Raw genomic sequence first — 21,203 nt, forward strand, 5'->3', positions numbered from 1 at the left:
TAGTCTAGTAGCTAGAAATTTCACCTTTTAAGATGAATAAATGGAGTGTATGGGGTTCGAACTTAGGATTGAGATATTCATATAAATAAATTATCCGTTAAGTATGAAAATTGGTTTAGACAAACATAGGATTGAGATATTCGTCTTTAATATGTATATCACACGCCAATACTTTAACAAGCTTGATGTGCTTGGAAGAAGGTGACATTGTTGCAAGTGGATTGCTGCAACTATTATTCTTAACTGCATTTATCCATAGCTGATGAGATGACCTATGAAAGTAGTGTAATTCCATGTGCAAAGGAAGATGGACAATAGTGCTCCACTTCTCAAGTGCATGAGTAGAGTAATAAAGGTGATGACGAAAAAACTTGTATTTATTTACAAGTAGTTTGGCTAGCTTGAGTTGAGCATAACATTACTTGATTCTGTTACATATAAAAACAAGACTATGATATTAGTTAGAATTTTTTATAATTTTAAATTTTGAAGAATATTTAATACTTTTTTTTATTTTGATTAAGTAGTCTAGTGGTATAAAATTCCACCTTTAAAGTTAATAAGCGGAGTGGTTCTGTGAGCTTAGCTCAGTTGGCAGAGACATTACATTATATATGCAGGGGGTCGAGATTCGAACCCCGTTCATCCAACTTATCCACCTTAAGGATGAAATTTCTAGTCACTAGACTACTTGATCAGAAAAAAGAAGTATATAAGCGGAGTGTATGTGATTCGAACCCCAATTCCTATAGATAAAATATAATGTTTCTGTCAACTCAACTAATCTTATGAGACGAAGAATGTTTAATTATAATACAGTCACTGTGTGTATATAAACCAATATTGCTAAGCTAATGTTAACTAAGTTGGTTACATAACGTGCCAAAGGCCATTAATGTTGGATTTGGTACAAGGAATATGAGAAATGAATTTTGGTCTTCAGTGACTATCATTTGATTTTGATTTTTGACTCTAGTGTGACGTTTTAGCTTGTTTGTTGCTTGGAGAAGAGAGTCACATTAGCGTAATGCGTTGGACTCTACTAAATCACTTGGGAAAAAAAATCCAATTATTCTCAATTCCTAACGATGCATTTTTATGGCATTTGTAGATTACTAACAACATCAAGTAGGCCATAGTTACATAGTATGATCAATTATGTGATGATCTATTTCATAAACTGATGATAGATCGAGCACGTGTCTTAATTTCATTAAAAGAGGTTTTATCTAATCCCTTTTGGATAGCCATATACTTGGAGTAACTTCTTTGATTATACTTTGTCTATAACTTGAAAAGGTTTGTTTATCCATTTAGAAACTTGTATGAGTTAAGACTCGAAACTTCAAAGTTTGATTCTCTTAAAGATTTTAGGTTTGAATGCTTCTGGTGTCAATTATTATGTTAGATCAGTCCATATACAGAGTAAAATTCTAACTTTAAATGGATCTTCCACTGGTAAACAGTGGAATTGGCGTCCTTGAATAAGTCGGTTCTTTGGTCTGAAGTGTAAATTCAAACTTAGTTGATATACAATTCCTTTGTGTTCGTAGATCACAAATTATGAATAGAATCTTGTTTTGATAACCATGTTACCGATGTAAAGTATCTGTCAGTTTTGATGATAGCCAATTTTTCTAGAGAATTTGGTTTGCAATTTTTAGTATGATCTTTTCAAACCACTTTTTTTTTTCATCCACAAGACTTAAACTGAAGACTTTGTTTTAAGGAATTCAAATCCAATTTTAGCTGGACGAAGGTGATTTTCATGTCTGTAAAGTATGAATAGAATATGACACTTATAAAATGAATAATTTCATGTCTGCCAATGACATGGTTAAATCCTAAATTTCATTCAGTATCTTTATTACAATAGAGCTTCATTTGCACATTAGTGTTATTCATGCTTCCCTTGAGATGTTGAGAAAAACTAGTCTAAATGAAAGTACACTTAGTTAAAAATTAATATATACATCATTCAAAAAAATCAATGGTGTCCTGTATAAACAAAGAAGAATTTAATCAAGAATTCAGCCAGCCAATTTGAAAACTGTAAAGTTGAGCTTTACCGAACCGCTATTATGACCAAATGGATACAATCCCATTCCTGTCAGCTGAAGCAAGGGGCATTCCCATTCCATTCCAACTACAACAGAGAACAGAAGAAGTATGCTCCTTCAGAGTACTGACGATTTCACCTTTAGAAATTGACCATATATGAACAGATCCATCAGTAGACCCAGCTGCAACATGACTGTTGTCTGGACTGATACACGAGCGACTCCAATTAGAAGCCACTCTGTTTACTGTGGCTCGTAATGTGCCACAAACTTCCAGAGATCGTACATCAAACAAATTGTGTAAATTATCCCTTCCACTAGTCAATGCAATATCTCCATTTCGAGAAAGGGATATTGACGTGACGGCAAGTGAATGTGCAGCAACCTCACTTAGTAGCTTTCCACTCTGAATGTCCCATAACCGAAGATTACCATCAACATGTCCTGAAAATATGGTCTGTCCATCTACGCTGAAGCAAAGAGCATTGCAGTTGCTGGGAAACATGATTGTATTTATGCAGTAACCTTTCATCAAGTCCCAAACTTTTATAGTACGGTCATATGCTGCACTGACAACGTGACGACTTGAAACCTTGCTGACATCAACAGCACAAACTTTATCTGTGTGCCCAGTAAGGGTATGACGGACACGGCCTGAGCTCAGATCCCACACATACAAGTTGTTTGAGCTGCTTGCAGCAATAACAGATCGATTATCATGGGTGATAGTGAGATCCAATACTGAGCCAAGGCAGCCATTAAGACTAGAACTCAAGGATCCTGTATTAGTATCCCACACTTTAACTGAACGATCCTGTCCCCCGGTAATCAATTTACTAGAATTGTACTCAAACAATAAGGAAGCACAACCTCCTTCATGTGCATTTAGCCTGTATTTGCAATTGGAAGGAATGTCGGACTCTGAAAAGAATTCAGCACCTTCTTCACTTCGGCGAACAATTCCATCCACCTGTTCCCTAGCAAGTTGTTCTAGGCCACTAGCCTTTAGCCTCTGAACCATGTCTTCGTATAGTGCATTTGCCTAAAGGGATAAGAATTGTATTATTAGTTGAATCAGCAACATAAGTAGGTATTTGCAATTATATGCAATTAGAATTTGTTAACATCAGAGTCTTATGAGGATTCTACAAGTAAGAAATATAAACTACTAATGTAACGATTACAGTCATTCAATTCTACTAAGTACTAATAATATTCAAATTTCACCAACAATGAATTGGTCCAAGTGGTAAGGGTCTTGGTCCCCTTGAGCATGTGGTCAAGGGTTCGATTTTTGGCTAATGCCTATGGAGAAAACTCGGTTGGGAGGGGAGAACCCACCTTGTGTGCCCCACAGGTTCCCTGGCGGAGATTAGTCGTCGCTAACGGCGGTGGAAACTTCGTACCAATATCATGGTAACCCAAAAAAGAAAATTCAAATTTCAAAATATAAAAAAAATAAAAATAAATAAATTCAGAATTACATCGCAAATCCAATGTTTCTTGTCAAGATTGCAAAACTTGCCAAAGCCAAATCCATTCACACAGAAAATATGTACTAATAGTAATATCTAGTTCCAAAATTTGTATGGTGAATGAGAATATGAGATTGTAATGTACCTCATTTAGGCGTTCAGCATCCTTCATTTTTTCTAACATCCAGCGGTCAATCAACATCTTATTTTCAGCTTCAGCTGCATTGGCTTTGATAGTCATCTGCTCTAGATGTGCTTTAAGTTCTGAATTCTCACCCAGAAGTAATTCTACTTCTTTAACCTTTTGTTCCAAATCCGTCTTTAATTGACAGCGCTCATCCCTGTGATCGAACAATTAACTTAAGTCACAATCATTAATCACAAACCTAAAAAATAAATAAATATTAATCACTTTTACAACACATAAGAAACATCAAACAACCTCAATTCTGTTAACTCCTTCTGCATATCAACAATTGCAGTTTCTTTCTCTTGAAGCAAACCTTTTGAAACTCTACACTCAGCTACTTCCACAACAAGTTGCTCCGACAACCGAGATTGCGCTTTATAGCATTGCTGAAGTTCCAATTCCAAGTTCTCAGCTTTCTCTTTCCATTCAGAACCCTTCAAAGACATAATCACAATACTTAATTCAACCAAAAAAAAATTGAATAACACAGAAAAATATCAAACAGCATTCACAAATATTATGCACTAGTAATTAATTGGAACCATTTTTCAACAAATTTCTAATAGTCCCACAATGAAAATTAAATTTTTATTTGTGATAATCAAATAAAAATTAACAATCCCTAAAAATTGAATATTGTTACAAAAAGGGTACCTGAGAAATGATAGGTCTAGAAAGTGCGAGAATTGCAGGAGCATGAGCGGCTTCTTCAAGCAAATGGCGTTTCCGAAGAGCTTTCAAAGCATGATTGATTGCTTCAATCGCAATTTCTTCTTGCGATTTGCGAGATTTTGCCATTACTGTGAAGAACAATTGAATCACCGAATTTAAACTAAATTATTGAAATTAATGAACATTAATGAACACGAATTTTGAATTTGGGATTCGCTAACTTGAATTAGGGTTTTGATTCGAATAGTTTTCAGGTGAAGATTAGAGAGACCTCAAAATAGGGTCCCACAGGCAGAGGCGTTTCCAAAGCATTTAAATGTAGGGGTACAGTATAAGAGTACGGTGAGGTTAGTAAATTTTCAACATTCAACCATAAATATCTTGCGGATTTTGGCCCACAACACTACCAATGGGCCTAAAGTTTTTTCTCCAGCTACGTTGCTTTTTCTAATGGGACACTTTAGTAGTATAGGAGTGACTTACTTTTGCCGTTCTACTGGTTACTTAAACATTGTCCGTTATTTAAGTAGCGGACATAATTTTTCCCCAAAATTTCAGATTTTATAACATCCTCTTCCGCTACTTAAAGTAGTGGATGTGTAAAAATAGGCGCGTGAGTAACCTAAGGTGACAAAAGTAATTCCCTTTCCTAATTTCTATCGCTTTTTTCTAAAAGCAATTTTTTTATTAACGTTCTAGTTTTTAAGAAAATAATGGTGTGATAATTTATAATTTAAATATAGTCTGGCTAAAAATTATTCCCATGAAAAAATTTATTAAACTATTTTATGAGTTTTTTATGCGAATTTCATATAAAAGGACGCTAATGATAAAAGTATGGTGAAATTCACATTTTACTTCATACATAGTGTAGATTGGATGGGTTCGGTTTTTTTCTTTCAAGAGAGACTTTTTTTTAAGAATTTTCTATCCTGTGCATCTTGCACAGGATGCACAGGATATAAACTTGAGTAATTAAAATTCATTTTGTTGTCTCTGTGTGTAACTATTGTTTTTCCTCTGTGATAACTTTTTTTTTTTTTTGTGTATTTAGAGGATATTTATATTTCTACGGTTAATAAGAGAGAAAGTATGCCTTAATTATGGGAGAAGTTAACTAAAAACCTTTATGAAAGAAAAAATAGGGAGAGAGAGAAAAAAAAATTGACTCATTAATGAATTTTAAAAAACTAACAAAATAAGCATTAATTACTCAAGTTTATCCTGTGCAAGATTGCACATGTTAGAAAAACCTTTTTTTTTTATAGCGAATTGTTAGTTGTTAGTATATTACAATGTTAGTTTTTTTTCTTGGTAGGACTTGAACCATGGACCTCCAACTCGCTCAACTAGCTTAACCAATTAAACATGCCTCTAATTGTTTTTTTTTTAAGAAGCTAAATTAGCCCGCCCAAATTGACACCAGAGAGAATCGAACCTCATACCTGAGCACACTCTCAGGTCCCAAGTCAATACCAATGCACAAATTCAAGTGGGATGCCTCTAATTTGTTGTTCTCACATACTTGCTCAAAGTGGACACTATATATGCTCTTTTTCATATTACTGTTATTGATTATGCTACCTAAAACACACACCTAATTGCATATGTTTAACTTACTAATATTGACGTTACTAATTGAGTTAAGTCTTACGAATAACAAAATAAAAATTAATCGCTAAGACTAAACAATCCATTAATCTAATACATGTGTCCATAATCATTATTCATTATTAATTAACTAAAAAGCATACATTCGATGCCTTAATAAAATATATATATGCACAACCTTTGTGCTACATCCTATGAACCCAGAATAATAGTACGTACACTTCCAAGCATAATTCCATTGGAGTGAAGGTTCGTCTAAAAAAATGATATATAAAAACAGAATCATACGTCTTCATCCTAGGGCCCGACCCTACTGCACAAATTATAATAGGTTTAAAATTATATATTGATCACCGTAGTTTAATGCTTTTGAGATCTCCATTAACATGTTGTTTGTAATATTCCAGGGCCATATACTATAGTTTATTTTACTCTGGTGGGATTCTACTCCACTATATATTGCATCAAAGATCAAACTCGTGTTTCTTGCGTAGGAAACCCTAATACATAAATAATTGATGTCAATAACGAATAAAAATTATTTTTGGATACGTAACACTAGAGTTCGATAATCTAGAATTCGGTTACGAGGTAAGTAACGTCTGGCCAATAATTATTTCCACCGAGAATCGAACTCTAATTTTCCCAAACGATTCATCCTAAAAGATATTCATTAACCACTTGAACTCGTTATCTTAATTTAGATGCCACTATATTGCATAGCACAAACTTTGATCGTATATGCCTCACCCGGCGTACACACGAATGTTTGCATCATGTATCTATATGTTGATTAATGTAATTATTGGGGAAGAGACTTTAATTTTTTTTTAAACATGTAATGTAAAATTGGCTTTTAGAAATGAGCATTGCTATTTACAGCGAATACATATATCACGAATTCATCACGACAATAGGCGCCCCAATCAAAATGCACGTTTCTGCATAATATACGGAAGTTGCACAGCACAATACATACAAGGTTAAATATGGATGATTTCTTTTGTAAAAAAAAATAAATGGATGATTTCTTGAAAAAAATATATGGATGATTTATTGGTAAAAAAAATGGATGATTTATATCGTCAAAAAAAAATGGATGAATTAAATATAATTTTATTAAAAGTCAAAAGTGTTAGATAAAAGTAACGACATGTTGATTTAACGATAGAGACTAAGGGTCCATTTTGATTAGCTTATTTTTGAGCTTATGCAAACAATTTATGCAATTTTATCTATTATTTTATCTATTATTATAAGTTTGTCAAGCTAGTTTATGATAAAATAGTTTATAAAAATACAATTTTCACTAATGTGAATTTATAAAATAGCATAAAACATAATTTATATTGCATAAGCTGTTTGTATAAGCTCAAAAATAAGTTAATCCAAACGGACCCTAAAATTATTCGAAACTAAAATTAAGTAGTGGAAAGTCATGTGAACTTAGCTCAGTTGATAGGACATTGCATTATATGTGCAGACAGCCGGAACGTCTCGTAAACTTAACTCAGTTTATAAGACACTACATTATATTTACATTTACAGGGGTCTCAATTAAGAGATAATTGCAAAAATTAAATTGATTCTTAATAAAAAAAATTAAGAGAAAATACTCAACCCATATACATATATATATGAAGAAATTACTGAGATTAATACATCTTTAGTTTTGGACCATATATTAAAAAATTATTATTTTTATGCGTATAGGAGACAATATTTTAGAAAATAAAGTTTTTATTATTATACTTTAGAAATTGGTAAAACTAACTTGGCTGGCTGTATATTATGTTTGCTTCCATTGTTGGGAATAATGTGAGATTTCAATGAAAACGATACCATGATGTAAAAAGTGGCTTCCGGACGAGGAAAAATGTAGCAATAGTATCAGTAAGAAAGGAAAAGATTTGGAAATACTAGTAAACTATGAAAAAAGTTAAATTAAAGTTAATAAGTGGTAAAAAAGGCCAACGCATCAAAAAATTATTTTGGTGTAAAATAGTAAAAAAGAGAACAAATATTCACCCTTTTTAAATAGAATAGTATATAGCTCGTTATCATTACCATGTCCATTAATTTTTGAAATAATAATGGACGGCTTATGAAGATAGTGGAATAGACATCAAATGAGGTATTGCAAATTTGCAATGCTAACTCTTTGGTATACATAGTAAAAAGATTATGTAAATTGGCACAATAAATAGGATCCCTCCTCTCCCTTTGTTTTCTTATTTTCTGCTCTACTATATATTTTCTTCCTATCACACAAAATATTTTTACAATTCAACTAAAGCTAATTATTCTACAAATCTATATATCACCTATTTTTAAGTTAATGATCCATGCATGACCATAACTCATCAAGGTTTTGGGTTGTATTTATTATGAGTTTCGCATAATCATGTTTACTCGCCCTGATTTCAATTGACTTGGCATGATCCCAAATACTATTTTGAATTTTAATATAAAGTTAAAGGTAAAATGTATTTAGTATATAAATTTAAACAAAATACTATGTTTTAACTTTTATTTAGGGTGAAATTTACGCTACCTCTTGATAATTTGGAAATATTTATTCAACAACTAATGAGAACAAGTCACTTAAAGTAGATTTACGTGTGGTATTAACAACTAATTTTTAACCAACTTTTAGTTCTTTTTTTATATATGAACCAACTTTTACTTTACATTCATATAGCTTGTTCTCTTCGGTTGTTGTGTAAGGATCTATTTGGATTAATTTTATTTTTGAGCTTATGAAAAATAGCTTATATAAATAAATAAGTTTTTTTGTTAATTCGTAAGTTCTCGCTAGTAAAAATTGTATCTTCATAAATTATTATTTCATAAAATACCTTAACAAACTCATAAACAGATAAAAATTTATTTATTTATATAAATTATTTTATATAAGTTCAAAAATAAGTTCAATACTAAATACCTCAACTCAAAATTTTCAATGAGTAGTGTAAAGAAAAACTTTGATGCATATACCCCAAATTATTGATGGATAGAGTAAAACTCATCATTTGAATTTTTTTTATTTTTTTTCTTAGATAGAGTGGTAATACACACTGAAATTAAATTCACATATAATGATGAGATCTCGAGTTCGAATCTGAGTCACGACATCCAAACTAATAATTTCGATATTTTTATCAGTTGAGCTAAGACTTATGTACTTCATCATTTGAATTTTAATTTGGATGGAACTATACAAATAAATAGTAGAGTGCATGTGTTGAAACTTGAAAAGATAGTTGATAGCACTCAATAGTATGTCAATAGAATTTTAGCAATTAAAATGCGACACGTTGACCAATCTGATTCCCAGGGTCCAACATATCTTATATGGACCCCTCCACTTTCTTTTCGACCCCACCAAGTTACTCCTCATAGCTTTGTTTTCTTGCCACGTGTTGCATATTCTGGTTTTTCCACGTGCCCTCACGAAAATTCAACCCAACCGCTACTTATGTTCCCTTCTCAGCTACTCCTCTGTCTCACTTCATCGTACATTAATTTCACCTCACCTTTATTTGTCTAACATCACTCACACTACTCACTCTCTTCTCCACCATGAATATTAATGGCTTCACCACTACCTTCCTCCACCTTCAACATGAACAGAACCTTAACTACCAATATCTCACTTCCATCAAAACCCTAGCACCTCATATCACATGTCTCGCTGTCCACCAGAACCTTCTCTACGCCGCTTCTCTCAACCTCATCAATGTATTTGACCTCTCTTCCTCTCATTACACACACATCGACACCTTCAATGAAAGCTCCGGTTCAGGTTATTTACTTCTCTGGTCTTTAATATTTAGTTTTATTGAAAATATAATTTATTTAGTCAATAATATGGACAATTAAGGACGGAGAAAATAATTAGTGATTTTTTTTTGTTGATAGACGAAATGACAAAGCCATTAAAAACTCACACACACAAAGTAGAGTGACCGGGATTCGAACACTGGTCCTGACGTCCGACACTAGCAATTTCGACATTTCTATCGGTTGAGCTAGCATTTGTGGACATTAGTGAAATATCTCTAATAGAGTAATATCAAACAATGAACACAAGAGACACTAATTACACATATACAAGACACTAACAAAGACAAGACACTAATTACACATATACAAGACACTAATTACACATATACAAGACACTAACATATGGATGCTGAAGGGAAGAAATTTCAAGTTATCCCAATCTATGGAAACAATTTTGTATAGAAGAAATTGTAGGTTTTAAAAGTGAAAATATATTGACACGAAACACGGGGAGTATCCCATATGGATGCTGAAGGGAAGAAATTTCAAGTTATCCCAATCTATGGAAACAATTTTGTATAGAAGAAATTGTAAGTTTTAAAAGTAAAAGTTTATTGACACAAAACACGGGGAGTGTCCCATATGGATGTTGAAGAAATGAATTTCAAGTTATCTCAATCTATGGAAACAATTTTGTATAGAATAAATTGTAGGTTTTTAAAGTGAAAGTTTATTGACACAAAACACGGAGAGTGACCCATATGAATGCTGAAGAGAATGAATTTCAAGTTATCTCAATCTATAGAAACAATTTTGTATAGAAAAAATTGTAGGTTTTAAAAGTGACATTTTATTGACACAAAACACGGGGAGTGTCCCATATAGATGTTGAAGGGAAGGAATTTCAAGTTATCTCAATCTATGGAAACAACTTTGTATAGAAGAAATTGTAGGGTTTAAAAATGGAAGTTGTTTGTTTGTTGATTTATGTTCTAAGTATAACAACAATTATATTATTATGTCTTTTTTATAAAAAAACACAATTGTCTAAGTGATGTATTTAATCGTCCTCGTCCGTGCGTTGCACGGGTTCCTAACTAGTAGACAAACATTTGAAAAACATGTGTTAGATGTCATGTCAGTGTCTCACATCGAGACATATCAGATAGCGTAGACACGTCTGTCATCAGAAGTGTCCGTGCTATAGAGCTGATTCATGGACATATGATTGAATAAGAAATGAAAAAGATAACAAGACCAATCAATCTAAATAACATTTTAACTAACTATATTAACCAATCTTATGATTTCTAATACAGGTTTTGTCAAGTCCATCACCTTCAACGGTTCAAAAGTCTTCACTGCTCACCAAGACTGTAAAATTCGGGTCTGGCTTATCACATCTTCAAAACAACACCGTCTTATCTCCTCCCTTCCAACTGTCAAAGACCGGTTATGCCGCGGCATCGTTCCTAAAAACTACGTCAACGTTCGACGTCACCGGAAGAGTCTTTGGATCCAACATAATGACACTGTGTCAGGTTTAGTAGTCAACCATAAAGAGAAACTCATGTACTCTGTTTCATGGGACAAAACTTTTAAGATTTGGGACTTATCTTCCGGTTACCGGTGTTTAGAGTCTTTTAACGGTCACGACGATGCTATCAACGCCGTTGTTGTTTCCGATGAAGGTGCCGTTTACACGGCGTCAGCTGATGGATGCATCAAGGTTTGGAAGATGGATGATAAGGTGAAACGCTACATGATGGTGAGTACGGTGGGGAAGCAGAAACCGGCTGTTAATGCGTTGGCATTGAACGGAAATGGTACGGTTTTGTTTTCCGGTGGGAGTGATGGGACGATTTGTGTGTGGGAGGAAAAAGAAAACGAAAACGACGTCGTTTTGATGGAAACGTTGAAGGGTCATAGTGGGGCTATACTTTGTTTGGTCAACGTTGATGATTTGTTGGTGAGTGGGTCAGCGGATCTGACGGTGAGGATTTGGCAGAGGGAAAAGGGTAATGGTGGGTATTATTGTAGAGGAGTGTTGGAAGGACATGAAAAACCGGTTAAGTCATTGGTGGCGGTTTCCGGTGGTTGTCGTGGTGATGGTGAAGATGATGATGAATCTGATGGTGATGGGGTTGTGACACTGTTTAGTGGAAGTCTTGATGGGGATATTAAAGTGTGGGAAGTGTTTGGTTTGGTTTAAAACTTAAAACTTAATTGATTATGCTTTTGCATGCCAAGTCCACACCCCGTTTAAAATTTTTAATCGTGTGGTGTTGGTTGTAGAACTGATGTTTACCAGCTAAATGGACATGGCAAATTAATATAGGTTAAATAAGAGTATCTTCTATGCTTTGGTATTTTTCTTAAGAGCATAAGATCAAGTTTCAAAACTGATATTAGTGGCTAAATTTAAAGCCTTGCTCAAGATTGTAGTCAAAATTAGTAGTGAAACAAAATAAAATGTATATATTGATGCTTAATATTTTTGTGTGATGACAAGTCACAAGTTCCATGAGCTTTATTTGCTTTCCTTGTCTTTCTCTTTTCTGCACTGACTCTGACTATATGCAGATCAGGTCTTTCGTACAAAAATAATACAAACTTTTGTAGGGGGCAATAATATTACACAAATTTGATCAATATTCATTCATAACAATCTATATAATATATAGTGAAAATCTATAATTTGTAATTTAGTAAAAAAAAAATCTATAATATAGATTCGAAAAATAATAACATTGTTAAAATTCTAACTACTAATGCAAAAAAAAAATTCTAATTACTAAACTATTTAAAAAAAAATCATTATAAAAAATTTCTAAATTTTAGTAAATGAATATTTTATAATGATTTAAAAATACTTTCAAAAAAATAATTCAAAAATTTAAGAGTTTAAGGATAATTAAATAAATTTGATTTTAATAAGTATATACACTTTTTGTTGAACCTTTGGAATATATATTTATTAAAATTTAAATAGGAACTAAAGTTAGAACGTATATTCATCCTATCCATCAAATTCTCAGCGTCAAGGAACCTCCAATAAAGATAACATATCATTCTGGGTATCTATATTATATGTCAAACTAAAGTCGTAAGTAGTTTAAATTCCGTTTTATCCATCTTAAAAAAACTTTCAAATAACTCGACAATTCACAAGTCACAATCCCACACACGGAATGTCAATTCACAAATCATAAATAAGTGATTGAGCCACTCCAACCTCGCTCCACAAAACACACTCAAAGTATTACTAGACTATGCCAACACCCTACACCGTACAAGATTATGATCATTTATTCCCATTGGCTATTTTGTGGGAAAATGCATATGGAAGTGCCTACTGATCAAAGAAAGAAGTGGCTATAGAATAGAGGTTTAGTGGGTAAGCTTCTCATATTAAATAACATTATATACTGTGAGGCCGGTTAGTGTAGATATAGCCATATAGGTTGCTAAAAACTTGGGCAAGTTTAAGCAAACGTGGGGAAAGATTGAATTGTTCGGGTGAGCTTATATATAATAGTCTCGTGAACTTAATTCAATTGGTACGATATTGCATTATATATGTAGGAATCGGTATTTGAACTTCGATCATCTCACTTATCCACTTTAAAGATGAAATTTTTAGCCACTAGACTACTTGACAAAAAAAAAACAATGAATTATACGATAATAAATGTTGAAATATTTCATAAAACAAAAGAAGGTAGAACATAGCGCATTGTATTTATTTTATTTTAAATTAGAGAATAAATAATAAAGAATAAAAATGAAGTTTAGATAAAATACAAAGATTCTGTTTGGGAATGCCAATAAACTAACTTATAGCTTATAAGCTAAAAGCTCTGTTTGGTAATAGTTTTAAAAAAATAGCTTATAGCTTATTTTATTAGCTTATAGCTTATTTTTCAAACGTTATTTCAAGTAGCTTATAGCTTATCATCTTTTCTTCCAATTTTACCCTTATCATCTTACTTAAAAAATTAAATATTAATTAAACATATTTTTTTATATCATTTCACACTTATAAGCTAGTTCAACTACTAATTTTACCAAACACTATAAATTCAATCAACTAGATTATTCGCTATAAGCTAAAAGCTAGTTTATAAGTTATCCACTATAAACTAACTTATCGGTTATAAGTTATTTTTTACCAAACAAAACTAAAAATGAAAGAAATATAAGGTAATTCAAATAACATTTAAAAAAAGTAGTAGAATAATCTATAAACTCTTTTGAAAAGATTGAACTTACTAATAAGCTTACTTCATTAGTTCATTTATGTATGCTTCATTTCTTGTGTTATTGTTATATTTTCATTTTTCCCTCCAAATCTAGTGTCATTTCTTCTGTGCGGGTGATTGGCGAAACCACTTTTTGCTTTGCTGCAATCACAAATGGAGGAACCTACCTTCGACTCTGTAAGTTGATCCTATAACCCTTTCTTCCTATCACTTTTCTTCTATCGTTAACTCAATTTCTTCGTTCAATAACAGGATTTGATCCATTCTATCATGAAGCGCATTTGGACATTGCGAACCCTTGGTTACACACCTTTTCTTACTATTACTATTCTAATTCCCAAATTTATATGAATTTCTAACTTTATCATTTTCATTTTCTGAAATTATTTGTGTTTCCATTTGCAGAACGTGAAAATGTTGCAACCAACGATGCTTTGGATTCCGAGGTTTTTCAGATTTTCCCAATATATAACTTTCTAATTCATGCATGCCATGTGTTTGTTTGTTGGCTTAGCTGAAACCTGAAATCTTAGATGATACTTTTTTTATGTTTGTTTCTTCATTTTCATGTTTCTTAATGCTGCTAGTTGAATTTGGGGATTTTGCATTTGGAACATTAAATTTGTTTTGGCCAATGAAGGACGGACACTGACACGTCGGCACCGATAAAAATTTCAAAATATGACATAATTCAATGTAATCATATGTGTGGGACACCGAGACACATCCAATCCTAGAAGTGTTTGTGCTTGATAGATTTTTGCAATGCTTTCCCTCTCAACCAATAACTTTACTTGTGACTGGTTCATGTTAATCAGTGGAAAACGCCTGAATCCACTTTCTTGTGTGGGCTTTATACTTAATACTCCATGTTTCTCAAACTTTTTATAAACCATGTTTATCATATTTCTTTCCTTGTTTTTTCTTCTTTTGTGATTTGCTTATTAGCCCTTGTTTTATCTTCTTCTGTTATTTGCTTATTAGCAATTCGAACTATCTCTAGTTGCTAGTTTCATTCTTTTGTTTTAATGTTCTGCACATTTACAACATTTGGTTAAGTATTGCTTACATGGTCTTTCAATTTCAATCACTTTATAGGGTACAAGATACCCTTCATATGCTATATAAGGAAGGATATGTACTTTTCAAAAACTTATTCAATTATTACTTTTGAGAATATGACCACGTTCTTGAAGAGCCTTCAACTTGAAACTATGAATATATATGAATCTGAATGACCTCAAAAGATCCTTGTAGACCATGTGCTAACTGGTTAATTAAGAAATTTGTGACCTTAGAGTATTTAGAGTTAGGTGTAGTGTATGTTTTATGAGTGCAAGAGGGTTCTGTGTTGGGTTTTGTTATAAATGAGAGATATGTAGTGAAACACAAAATACAAGAGAGTGCATAGTAGTTTATTTTTTTTATTATATCCTATGTAGCACCAGCACGGCAGCACGACACCGACACATGTAGTTATATTCAATGACTTTCATGTTCAAATTATTATGTGTCAATGCCCAACTGTTGCCCTTTCAATATATTTTCATTATTACTATTTAGGTATTGCCACATTTGTTTTTATGGTATGATGGTTCTTACTTCTCAAACTATTTTTTAAAAATAAAAAAAAACTGGCTGGGTGCTATTGATAAGAGTAGAACATTGGCATCCTTAATTGGTCCTAAATTCTCAATTAATTTAACTATTTTCTTTAGATATAATCTTATAGAATACCTCCTACTTAATTGTTGCATTGTGTGTTGATATCCTCAAATGGTTTTTACTTACAGCTACAGGGAGGAGCTGGATCGTCGAAGAAGAATCGGACAACTTCTGGTAATTATGTCATTATCACTCTGTTAACAGATTTCTTGTTTGGTGGAGATTATGTGATCATGTCACACTATAGTTGTCTTGGCATTGCAAATCGGTTGTTTACCAGAACTCATTTGTCCCGTTTTTCTCATGCAGCTAATGCTAGTGCTCTGAAGCTTACTTGTGAACTTCTCCGTGTTTTTGTCACAGGTTCATCAATATTAAAAGAGAAGAAACACATTAATGCTTGCTCACGACTATGATTTGCACATATTCTATGTCATCTTGTTTTTGACATTACCTTTCTGTTGATGCAGAGGCTATTCAGCGATCTGTTGCAATTGCAGACACTGAGGGTGATGGTCAAATAGAAGCTACTCATTTGGAGAGTATTCTTCCTCAGTTACTTTTAGATTTCTAAAGCATTTGATGATTTGAAATACTGATCTGTAACTTTTACACCCTCCCATCATAGATCTAGTTAAAAGCTCACTAAGTTTTTTGGTGAAAAGTTGTATCAGATGCAACTAGTTCTCTACATGGAAATCAAAAGAAAGGGACTGTTTCTGTAGTTTCTTTTTATTGCATGACTATTCTACTGCTGAGCGCTCTCCACCATCTGGTTATATTTGATATTTTAAACTCACCCTAGACGAGTCTCTATATGTGTAAAATACCATGGAGCTCCCCCATGTTTTTACCTGAAGATGGATTAGGCATGTAAGCAAATGCTAAATTGCTAATAATAAGTATCTTAAAGAGTACATTATATTCTTTCTTTGAATTTTTTGACAAAATAATGTTATTCCTTAAAAGGAGTTTAATTTTTATTAAGAGAATGATCTCCAGTTGATTGAAAGAAGTAAATATGTATTTGAGAGTCGATATTAGATATCAACACATATTTTACAACAAATAAATCAAATTTAACTAATCATGTTAGAATGTCTAATATAAAAAGTGAATCACCAATTTAGTTTTAAAAATTGTGAGTGAAATATTTCATGTCTAAAATTTATGAAATAACACAAATTAGTCCAATTAATTCAGTTCCCCTATTAGTCAATTCAATCAATTATGATCACTCTTTACCGCAAAATAGAATTGAGTCCGCTACTTAAGTAGAGAATTGTATAGGGTGTCAAATTTTTCATTTTTATAATGTCCGTTGCTTAAGTATCGAAAGGGTAAAAATGAAAATTAATAGAGCGCGCAAGAAACAGTGCGCCAAATGAAATTCTCATTGGTTTTTGAGTCAAACCCAAATTAGTGAAATTACACAAGCCCATTCCATTTCTCAAATCAACCAGCCCACACAGGAATACTGGTGGGGATGATGTATATTATTCAGTTGACACAAAAAAAAATGAAAAAAGTGAATAAACGCATTTTTCCGGTTGCAGCATCTCTGCGAACTTTCCTTTCACTCATTCTGATCCGCGTGGTACTCACTGCTAAGATCACAGCTCCAACTCCGTCAACACAGTTCTCTCCCTCTCTCTCTAGGATGGAGGTAACCTCTCCCATTTATCGTCTCTCAATTTCCATTCATCCTTGTTGTTCTTTCTGATCGCTAAAGAGTTAAACTACCGATTAAGCAAATAGCACATCCTCAACTAATTTTCCTCAGATTACTTCTATTTTGTTTTCAAATATGGATTTTAATTTTTCTTTTTTGAAGAAACTAAATTAGCCCCAAAATTGGCACAGTTGATGATCTGTCGTGCCAAACCTGAGACGGAATAAAATATGAATATTTTATAATTGATCAATTTATTTTTTAGTAAAATTGCGGGTAATGGGTACGGGAATGAGTACTTAGGTACCCATAGAGTATGGGTACTTAGTTACCAATAGGGTGTGGGGACGGGGCAAAAGTTGTTACCCACGCGGGTATGGAGATGAGTACGAGTATTTTTTTCAATTTGCGGGTATGGGTATGAGTACTATAGTACCCTACCCATACCCTACCCATTGCCATCCTTAGGCTCAATATGAGTTGAGCTTGCTAAGTTGGACTAGTAATAAGTTGATTGCTACTATTGCGGTTTGGTTTTTTTGAAATGAAAACCACAAACCAAACCGCGCAGTTTAGAAGAAAAATGATCCGTGCGGTTCAAACTAAATATGGTTTTTTGCGGTTTTCGGTTTGGATTGGTTCTGTTTGCGGTTTTATTTTTGGATTGGTTCGGATACGATCACCCCTAAGTCTATGGATTTTAAATTTTGTTTTATGTATTGTATCAAAACTTATTTGTTTTTATTTTTCTTCAGTTTTTTTTTTTTTTTTTTTTGCATTTTTTAGGTCATAAATTTCTTATTTTATTTATTTTTTAAAAATAAATTAAATATAATATTGCAAAAAATTGCAGCAATACTGGTCTGGGAGTGCCATAAAAAAAAACAAAGGGATGGTGGAGAATTTACAGAGTTACGGAATAATCAAATCTAGAAAGGTAGCTGAAGTATTGGAAAACATTGATAGAGGTTTATTTGTACCAAATGGGGCACAACCTTACATAGACAGTCCCATGGCTATAGGCTACAATGCCACTATATCTGCACCACACATGCATGCAACCTGCCTTCAGTTGCTTGAGAATTATTTGCAACCTGGAATGCATGCTCTCGACGTTGGCTCCGGTATACTCTCCATCACATTTATCACAAAATAATGTGTGTACTTGCTTTGTTGTTAATGAATCATATCGACACTAGATAAATCGTGTTTGTTGATTAGACAATTTGCTTGTGTAGCTGATGATGGCTTTGTTTGGTAAAAAATAGCGGATGAGCTTATAGCGGTTAGCTTATAAGCTAACTTTTAGCTTATAGCGAATAAGCTAGCTGATTGAATTTGTAGTGTTTGGTAAAATTAGCGGTTGTACTAGCTTATAAGTATGAAATGACATAAAAAAGATATGTTTAATTACTAATATTTAATTTTTTTCAAGCAAGATGATAGGGGTAAAATTGAAAGAAAATATGATAAGCTATAAGCTATAAACTCATAAGCTACTTCAAATAGCGTTTGAAAAATAAGCTATAAGCTCGTTTCTAAAAATTGTTACCAAACAGAGCTTTTAGCTTATAAGCTATAAGCTAGCTTATTGGCCTTCCCAAACAGAGCCGATGTTTATGTGAAAAACTTTCTAGTTTTAAGATGTGCTTTACAAAATTAAGTGATGTTAGCTGAAGTTTTTTCCTTTATTTTCTCTGTATTTGATCCTCACAATCACTATACTTTGGATCAATTTGTAGGGACTGGGTACCTGACAGCATGCTTTGCCTTGATGGTTGGACCCAATGGTCGTGCTGTTGGTGTGGAACATATTCCTGAATTGGTTTCCTTTTCAAACAAGAATATTGAAAAAAGTGCCGCAGCTCCACTATTGAAAGATGGCTCTCTTTCTGTGCATGAGTGTGGTACAGTTTCTATTATTTCTGCTGATCTGAAAATATAAATTTGTATACTTCTTGCACAACAATAGTACTGTTTCCTTTGATCTATTTGACCATGATAAGCACTCGAGCACTTGGGAATCCTCCCTTAAAAACTATGTATCGAGAGAGAAGAACTAAGCCATTTAAGTAACCTGCTGAATATCTTATGATACTCGATGTATGGTTTTGGCACTCTATAATACCGAAGTCTCTATCATTGCACAACCACTGTGAGCCAAAGTCTCAATGGCTGCACTCTACAACGCTTCACTTAGCTTTTTTCAGCCATCTCTTTATCTGATACCATTTAATAAGCACACAACCACTTGCAGAACCCTCCCTTAAAAACTAGCTAGCAGGGGGAAGAACCAAGCCACAAGTACTTCACCAAACATCTTATACTATGTGATGCAGGAATTAGGCACCTCATAATATCCATGTCTCTATCAGACCATGACAGTTTAATCTTGTCTATATCTCTGTTTATAGGGGATGAAAGATTAGTAATGACTGGATAGTTGAAATTTAGATGAGTCCTTCAAATACATAAAAACGATAACGTCCTGGTCAGATTTGAGATTTTTATTATGTGATTGAGTCATCTTAAGCTAAAAGTAGAATTGATCCGTAAATATTCTTTATGTTATGGCCATCTAATATATTAGTGTGTCTCCATTTTCACTATCACAAACTCTTTCTTCTGGTTATGGCAATAGTTGCATTTGTTATATTATTGCTTCTTAAGAAATTAAATGATTGCTATTTTAAGTTGGCGGATCTTTAATTTCAAAGATTTGGATAATTGTTGTGTCGACAGATGGAAGGCAGGGTTGGCCTGAGTTTGCTCCTTATCATGCCATTCACGTTGGAGCAGCGGCACCAGAAATTCCCCAACCACTTATTGATCAATTGAATCCGGGTGGTCGAATGGTTATTCCAGTTGGAAACGTATTTCAAGATTTAAAGGTTGTGGACAAAAACTCCGATGGTTCTATCAGTATCCGGACTGAGACCTCTGTTCGATATGTGCCTCTCACTAGCAAAGAAGCTCAACTTAAAGGGGAATAAGGGTAGCAAAAGTGGAAGCAAAATCCTGAATTAGGGTGGCTGATACTTTCAGATATTTGTGGTCATCTGTACCAAACGCCATATACATTCTGTAAGAATTTGTATAGTTCATGTTAGTTTTATTTTCTTACACCAAAATGAAAAAAGAATAGATTTATGTAATAACTAATAACTATTCCATAAATAATTGCGTTGGTTATTTGAATATAATTTTTCAGTTTATCAAATATTTGTGATATTAGATGGAGTTGTTTATATATCATGTTGATGTGGCAGGATAGTTGAGAAGTTTTGTTAGAATTGAAAAATGCAAATCTAATATGAAACCAACTGCCAAAAAGGAACATTAAAAAATTGAAATCGTATATTCAGCCATTAAAAGTTAAGAAAGAAATCAAGCAACACTCACTTTGAAAGTTGAAAATTTCCTGCACTCATCATTTTTTAGTGGCACCACCGTTCATCCTTTAACGATTAAACAAGCAATTCGGTTCCGTTCAAGCTTATATAAAAAATCAATCGTACTATTGTTTAGCTTAATAAAAAACTTATTTGTATAACCTGTTTGGCATAAGCTTAAAAATAAATCAATTCAAATGTGTTTGTCCGCTAATGATTCAAACATTTATATTATAAACCTCTGCTAGCATGCTATGTACCAATGATGAAGCTGTGAGAAATGAGTTGTGCTTTACTTACTTGACCGTTAAAAGCAGCAATGACATTATTCATATCAGTCTCATTGGCCATTATAAGATAGCCAGCTGATGAATATTCATCGAACTGTTCGTCATAGATTATCTCAACACTCTCAACC

At 33.0% G+C, this 21,203-nt stretch overlaps 4 protein-coding genes across 4 annotated transcripts; 3 read left to right on the forward strand and 1 right to left on the reverse strand.

The window, feature by feature from the left end:
- Positions 1-1,799: 1,799 nt before the first annotated feature.
- LOC123885863 (autophagy-related protein 16-like) lies at positions 1,800-4,723 on the reverse strand. The gene is made up of 4 exons (XM_045935203.1): positions 4,380-4,723; positions 3,978-4,159; positions 3,681-3,876; positions 1,800-3,102 (listed from the first exon to the last, which is right to left on the reverse strand). Exons 1-4 carry the CDS (start codon positions 4,521-4,523, stop codon positions 2,080-2,082), a joined length of 1,545 nt encoding a protein of 514 aa, XP_045791159.1. The 5' UTR covers positions 4,524-4,723; the 3' UTR covers positions 1,800-2,079.
- A 4,793-nt stretch (positions 4,724-9,516) lies between these two features.
- Positions 9,517-12,322, forward strand: LOC123885064 (protein JINGUBANG-like). The gene is made up of 2 exons (XM_045934286.1): positions 9,517-9,813; positions 11,114-12,322. The coding sequence occupies exons 1-2, from the start codon at positions 9,591-9,593 to the stop codon at positions 12,004-12,006; spliced, it is 1,116 nt and encodes a 371-aa protein (XP_045790242.1). The 5' UTR covers positions 9,517-9,590; the 3' UTR covers positions 12,007-12,322.
- A 1,797-nt stretch (positions 12,323-14,119) lies between these two features.
- Positions 14,120-16,643, forward strand: LOC123884927 (protein MHF2 homolog). Its single transcript, XM_045934151.1, has 6 exons — positions 14,120-14,233; positions 14,309-14,357; positions 14,462-14,502; positions 15,850-15,895; positions 16,031-16,084; positions 16,192-16,643. Exons 1-6 carry the CDS (start codon positions 14,210-14,212, stop codon positions 16,293-16,295), a joined length of 318 nt encoding a protein of 105 aa, XP_045790107.1. The 5' UTR covers positions 14,120-14,209; the 3' UTR covers positions 16,296-16,643.
- A 460-nt stretch (positions 16,644-17,103) lies between these two features.
- Positions 17,104-20,613, forward strand: LOC123885787 (protein-L-isoaspartate O-methyltransferase 1-like). The gene is made up of 4 exons (XM_045935109.1): positions 17,104-17,387; positions 18,247-18,517; positions 19,136-19,300; positions 20,136-20,613. The coding sequence occupies exons 1-4, from the start codon at positions 17,208-17,210 to the stop codon at positions 20,384-20,386; spliced, it is 867 nt and encodes a 288-aa protein (XP_045791065.1). The 5' UTR covers positions 17,104-17,207; the 3' UTR covers positions 20,387-20,613.
- Positions 20,614-21,203: the final 590 nt, after the last annotated feature.

The sequence above is a fragment of the Trifolium pratense genome, linkage group LG5, assembly GCF_020283565.1.
Source record: "Trifolium pratense cultivar HEN17-A07 linkage group LG5, ARS_RC_1.1, whole genome shotgun sequence".
Lineage (NCBI taxonomy): Eukaryota > Viridiplantae > Streptophyta > Magnoliopsida > Fabales > Fabaceae > Trifolium > Trifolium pratense.

Excerpts from the sequence above, each read along its gene's own strand:
- LOC123885064 (XM_045934286.1), top strand. The coding sequence starts at position 9,591 with ATGAATATTAATGGCTTCACCACTACCTTCCTCCACCTTCAACATGAA. Across the intron at positions 9,814-11,113 it reads CAATGAAAGCTCCGGTTCAG|GTTTTGTCAAGTCCATCACC; the intron begins GTTATTTACTTC and ends TTTCTAATACAG.
- LOC123885863 (XM_045935203.1), bottom strand. The coding sequence starts at position 4,523 with ATGGCAAAATCTCGCAAATCGCAAGAAGAAATTGCGATTGAAGCAATC. Across the intron at positions 4,160-4,379 it reads CTAGACCTATCATTTCTCAG|GGTTCTGAATGGAAAGAGAA; the intron begins GTACCCTTTTTG and ends ATGTCTTTGAAG. Across the intron at positions 3,103-3,680 it reads ATGCTGAACGCCTAAATGAG|GCAAATGCACTATACGAAGA; the intron begins GTACATTACAAT and ends TTATCCCTTTAG.
- LOC123884927 (XM_045934151.1), top strand. The coding sequence starts at position 14,210 with ATGGAGGAACCTACCTTCGACTCT. Across the intron at positions 14,503-15,849 it reads ACGATGCTTTGGATTCCGAG|CTACAGGGAGGAGCTGGATC; the intron begins GTTTTTCAGATT and ends TTTTACTTACAG. Across the intron at positions 15,896-16,030 it reads GAAGAATCGGACAACTTCTG|CTAATGCTAGTGCTCTGAAG; the intron begins GTAATTATGTCA and ends TTTCTCATGCAG.
- LOC123885787 (XM_045935109.1), top strand. The coding sequence starts at position 17,208 with ATGATGTATATTATTCAGTTGACACAAAAAAAAATGAAAAAAGTGAAT. Across the intron at positions 17,388-18,246 it reads CCTCTCTCTCTAGGATGGAG|CAATACTGGTCTGGGAGTGC; the intron begins GTAACCTCTCCC and ends AAAAAATTGCAG. Across the intron at positions 18,518-19,135 it reads TGCTCTCGACGTTGGCTCCG|GGACTGGGTACCTGACAGCA; the intron begins GTATACTCTCCA and ends ATCAATTTGTAG.